Source organism: Coregonus clupeaformis, chromosome 16 (genome assembly GCF_020615455.1).
Source record: "Coregonus clupeaformis isolate EN_2021a chromosome 16, ASM2061545v1, whole genome shotgun sequence".
NCBI classification, from domain to species: domain Eukaryota; kingdom Metazoa; phylum Chordata; class Actinopteri; order Salmoniformes; family Salmonidae; genus Coregonus; species Coregonus clupeaformis.
In genome coordinates this window covers 43,197,430-43,203,146 of record NC_059207.1, presented here as the reverse complement: position 1 = coordinate 43,203,146, position 5,717 = coordinate 43,197,430, and the positions used below count along the sequence as shown (strand labels likewise).

At 40.9% G+C, this 5,717-nt stretch overlaps 1 protein-coding gene across 1 annotated transcript; it reads right to left on the bottom strand.

The window, feature by feature from the left end:
• Nucleotides 1-93: 93 nt before the first annotated feature.
• On the bottom strand, nt 94-4,367 carry LOC121584109 (protein FAM163B-like). Its single transcript, XM_041899938.2, has 3 exons — nt 4,279-4,367; nt 1,560-1,675; nt 94-1,412 (listed from the first exon to the last, which is right to left on the bottom strand). The coding sequence occupies exons 2-3, from the start codon at nt 1,650-1,652 to the stop codon at nt 1,002-1,004; spliced, it is 504 nt and encodes a 167-aa protein (XP_041755872.1). The 5' UTR covers nt 1,653-1,675; nt 4,279-4,367; the 3' UTR covers nt 94-1,001.
• Nucleotides 4,368-5,717: the final 1,350 nt, after the last annotated feature.

Below are 5,717 nucleotides of genomic sequence, written 5' to 3'. Positions count from 1 at the left end.
TTGGGTTCAGAATATCAGACATACAAAAAAACATGCACTCATTTTTCCATCTGTTTATTGTTGACACTGTATTCCACATATGGTTCATCCAACGTAGTAGTATATTTGATGGGAAATGCATGGATTAGGACCTGATGCCACCTGCTGGTTTCTGTGTGGGGTTTTCCCTCTCACATTTACTGCTAAAATAACAAACAAATATCCTATACACTAAGAAGAAAAAACACTGTTAAAGCAAACAACACATGCCATGTTACATTTCTTCGTAAATCGAAAAGGGTTTGGCCACCCATACTTGCCAAGTGAACATTACACACATTACTGGAGAAACCAACTCAATTTACGTATGTCAAATGTATTGTGGAACTTGAAGTATCTGACTTGACAATGAGACATGAAAATCCCTTCAAATATATATTTAAGCATATTTTCCCTTTAAATTGTCACCAGATGAGCTCTTAAAATAGTTTAGTTTCCACACTCTATTAAAAAGCTATTATGGGGACACTCAAAACTTCAACCAAAACACTTCAGAAGATTGGGGAATCAGGTTCAAGTCATTTTCTGTCTACTCTAGTGGGACTCAAATATTACTTAGGGTTCTGTACTTATTTTAGCAGCTTACAGTACCTTATGTGTCATCACCTGCATAAACCCCAAGAGAATGTACAGTACAGGTATCACACAACATACACAGTACCAAAGTTATTAATCTGCCTGCTTAAGCTTCTCTTGAGAAAAAATGTCTCCCTCATAATCACAGATCCTATATGCCTATGATATTAAGCCCTTTAAAAAAAGAAAATATTGTTCATGTGAATTCAGTAGTAGGTGTCCCTATATCTGCATGTGAGACCAAAAAACCTCTCTACATCATGTGAGCGAGTGAACGTATCCATCGGTTTGGTGAGGTGGAAAATATCTACAGTAAGTAAGAGTGCAATAAAATTCCCTCCAGCCAGGTCAGATCCCTGACATTGGTCCTCCCAGCCACAATGGGGCTACACATCGGTACTGACACTGTGGCTGTGGGTGACCACCTCCCTCATGGTGACAGAGCGGTTGAGCTTGTGGTTGAAGCTGGCCAGGTCCATGGGCAGGTCCAGCTCCTGCTGCTGCACAGTCCTGTAGCTGCGGCCACCACCGTTATGCAGTCTCTCAGAGGGGTGCTGCAGGTAGAAGGGCAGGGAGTAGCGTGTGCAGGATGGGCAGAACCTATGGGAGCGTGTCACTGGTTTGCGGATCAGGGGTGGAGTGTAGACAAACGCGGGCCCGTTGGGCTCGGAGGGGGGCGTGGTCATCACGTCGGAGTCACCAGCCGTGTGCACTAGTGTGGGGAGAGAGGACATGATGGTGAGGTCCGGTTGCTCCTCCTCCTCCCTCTCTGGCTCCTCCCTCTTACAGCAATAATACTGCCAATGGAGCAGAGAGAAACATGTGACAGAGTGAACAAGCTGGTTGCTGTAAAACCTTAGCATACATGCACTCATTACAGCCAAGGTAGACAAAACATGGCTACTTCACAAAATCAAATTCTTCATGGCAAGACTATAGCCTACCTGCAACCTACAGTAGCACAGTACTGCAACGATAGTCAGTAAGATAACTGTAGCTAGAATTCCACCACAGATAACCACTGTCCCGGCTGACATTCGAAGTCCTCTCCATCAACACTCTGGAGAGAAAAGAGAATAGAAGGAGAAAGGGGGACAGATTGAAGGGGGGAGTGGTGCTTAAACATATATAATCTATCTCTGTTATATAGATTTGTATCCTTGACAACAGCCCTCATTGGGAATCTTGTTGCTGCTTTTAGTGATCACTTCCACTCTTTGAAACAATGGACCTGGGCATAGTGCAGTAATTGCACATTCCTTCTGAGCATCAGGTTAACTTAAGTTATTTCACGGAAATATGTACATTAGAGGGGGAATTGAAAAGCCCTCGATTTACTTGTTTTGGAAAGAAAATCAAGCTCAAGTAATGATGAATTTCAAAAGAATCTACTGGTCTACGCAGAGACATGGTAAAAGAAAGACAAATGAACTTCGGCACATACTATAAATGCACACGTTGTATGGTTTTTAAATCAAAAGCCTCCTAATAGGTTGAGTCCATCTTAGTTTGCTTTCCTTCCTGCTGAGAATGTTTGGTACTGTGGGAAAGGTTCACGGAACGTGTCACTCAGTGTAGGACCATCCTGGAATAATGCATGGGAGTTACACAGCAGAAATGACATCAAACCCAGAAATAACCTCAACACTAAGGCAGAGACAGAGAAAGGCTTCCAGTGAATTTCAAGTAGATAGTTGTTTTTTCCACTGATTCTCACATCCAACTAAATAAACGCAATCAAAGCCCAAAGCAACCAGTCACACATAATAATAATAATAATAATAATAATAATAATAATAATAATAAGAAAAAAAGAAGAAGAAGAAGAAGAAGAAGAAGAAGAAGAAGAAGAAGAAGAAGAAGAAGAAGAAGAAGAAGAAATATGAATAATATTGCAGAATATATCATCAGACCAAAGTAGAAGATGATTGATGCTGTAGACCTCCAATAAATATGGCAGAAAGTAACCTGGACTGGTCTATTGAAAGTCCCCTGCTCCAGAAAACGTTAATGGAATGATCCATTCTAAAGCAGTTAGAAGTGATGTGTGATAGGTTTGATAGTCATATACTCAGCTGGTATCGCATCTGAATGGCTATGAAAGACTAGCTTGCATGAAGAGCTGCACAATTTCACGCGATGACCACACAGATACGGTATTCTCTAACGGCAAAATGTCTGACCGAGCTGAAGCTATCTTGTGGCAGATAAGGAAAATGGAGGCCACCACAAACACTCAGACCATTACTTCTCCTGTCCTCCCTGTGTGTGGCAGCTCAGCTCGCCACATCTCTCAGACCCAGGATCTAGAATTAACGGAACATATTGCATTCTGTTCCAATGACGACCTGGCCTGGCATCAGTGTCCCTGCAGGAAGGGAGTCATTTACACTGACTGCTGTGATTCACCATCATACACAAATCACTGGCCATCCACATGCAGTCAGGACTCAAAAGTTCATCATGATCCACATTGCAGTACACACACAACTACTTTCACAGTAGATCTGATAGCTGGGGTTGTGTGTTATAACTCTCCATGGCACACTGTCCTCTAGATCTACATAATGATCCACCTCACTGGTGTATTTTGTATCCATTAAAAAATACATTGAATGTCACTTTGGTTACATTACACACACACACACACACACACACACAGCGCCCATGACCGCATCCTAAACAAGAAGTGCAAAGGACTTTCTATTGACTATCATTAGACCATAGCATTAGAATATTGTCTCTCAGGTTAAAATCTATTGAAATAGATTTCTCAGAGAACAATGTCTGACATGACCTCTTGAGGCTCTAAAGGCATTGGGCCAACTCTCAAAGTCAATGGATAGGCCTTTAGACTTGGTATTCTATCATCAACTAACCATGTCATTTTCCCTAGACTTACAGAATGCTATTTGTTTGGAGAGAGTTCAAATATTTATTTGTTTAACACATTTACAAGGCATCTAACCATACTAAATAATTGCAGTGTTGACCCATTGATAACAAAATTGCAAAAACCTTCACATCACATAACACATCACATCATACATGACATCATATAATCGCTGGGTCCAATACAGAGATGCCTATCCCCCTCACGAGCGAAAAAAAAACATAGGCTACGCACTTTAGCCAATCTAAACATTTGCACAAATCACACAGGCTACAATTGCCTCAGGATTCAACTGCAAAACTACATGGAGAGCATATCAGCACCATGGACAGCCGCTCAGTGACCAGAGCACGCGACAGTGAACTGAATTTCTAAAAACATGTCGTAGGTATTCAATTATCATGATATTCAGATTGTCTCACTTTCACTCTCATGACACATTTCACTTTCTATATCTGTCTCATTGGATCTCTTTATCTATCCAGTTTCATGATCCAAACTTCTGTCTTCAGTCTTCGCTCCCCTTTAGACCACGTCCATTTATTTAAAAAACGCTCATAGTCACCAAAATTTGAGAGATCCATGAAATACAACATTTTCTCAATATCCAATAAACAATATTAAGCATATAGGCTTTCATAATAGGCCTAAATTAACCAAGCCTACTTCAGGAGCACAAGCAATAGTCCAAATTAATTGTGTGTAATGTGTGTGAAAGCAAAGACACAAAACTACTTCAACAATAAACTACTCGCAGGATATAATCTTACCTCTATAAGTATTTGAATCGTCCCATGTCGCGTCCCCGGCGCCTCCGGTTCGCGCAGCCCTCGTTCTGGGCATTCGTGTGGCAGCCACGTGACGCTCAAAGGCAGCCGCGCCTGAAGGTGATTAATAGACTTTCAACGGAGATGAATGGAATTCTCATCAGGTACGCTACTCTTCAGAGCGCACATTTGTTTCGTACCTTTAACACTGAAAACCACAAAAGTGACTATCCCTGTGGATATTCTGCGGTAAAGCACGTATTTCCTTGGAAAAAACGTGTCGAATCTAAAAGAAACCAAACCCTTCAATTAAATTCCCATCACAATTTCCCACGTTTATCTCCATCTGTCTTCACTTCGAAAAAGGGTTAAAAGGATGGGTCCTTGCAAGCACAATTTGAAGATTACTGAAGTAGTCCTACAAGTTGCTTTGTTTATTTGGATGCTTATACAATAATGGTTATGCACAACTGAATTATTTCCCGCGCTCCCTAGTTAATTTTCTCCTTCCCGCTCTATTTGATCATGTAGCCTACATTTGATAGGGGAACGCTGAAGAATGATGCAAAACACATTACTCCAAATATCTTTATGCAAATAAAAAATCCTCGTTACATTTCTTATGCAATGTTTGGCCTTTTCCAGCCAACAAATAATAAGAAGAAAAATGACTCCCCAAAATGAGAAAAAAAGGTTGGGGATTGGTACAGCGGATACTACGTAATTTATTAAATTTTCCGCGCGCGTTGTCCTGTCCTGTCCCCTCTGTATTGCACCTGAGCAGGACAGCGGACCTCCACTCGCCCATTAATTTTCTGTGCTGATCTGACGAAATGTGTCCATGTGGCAAAGCAGCGGTGAGTAGTTTATCCTTGACGCCCTTTTGCTAAAGGGCATAGAGTTGACTTTCATGATAGAATAACCGTACATCTACTGTCATCGTTCTTGCCACACAAAGATATGGAGTAGGATGTAATTGATTAAAGCATCCTTGGTCGGTTTCCCTGAAGGATTGCCATGAGTTGACAGTTATTAGGACCACTGGATGAGTTGTTGGCTACAAAACTAGGACAGTGATCTTAGTAGAGTAGCCTACTGATAACATTTGATGGTATTTCTTAGAAGGAAATGCAACATTTACAAAAAATATATAAATGCCAAATCCCGTATGATTATTAATTTAGCATTGTACTTTTCATAGAAACCCTTCAATATCTGTAATGATTTGAACTTTCTAATGATCTCAATAGCAGAGAAATCAGCAAACATTGCCATCATTAAGTCTGATCTTGACTATGCAATTAATCAAATTGTCAGCCTTGAGAAGCACTGAATTAGAATCATGGACTTATTTTCCACAAGTATTATCTAACATCTTTCTATAATGACCTCTTTCTGTCTCACACTGGCACGTGCACCCACACACACACACACCCACGCGC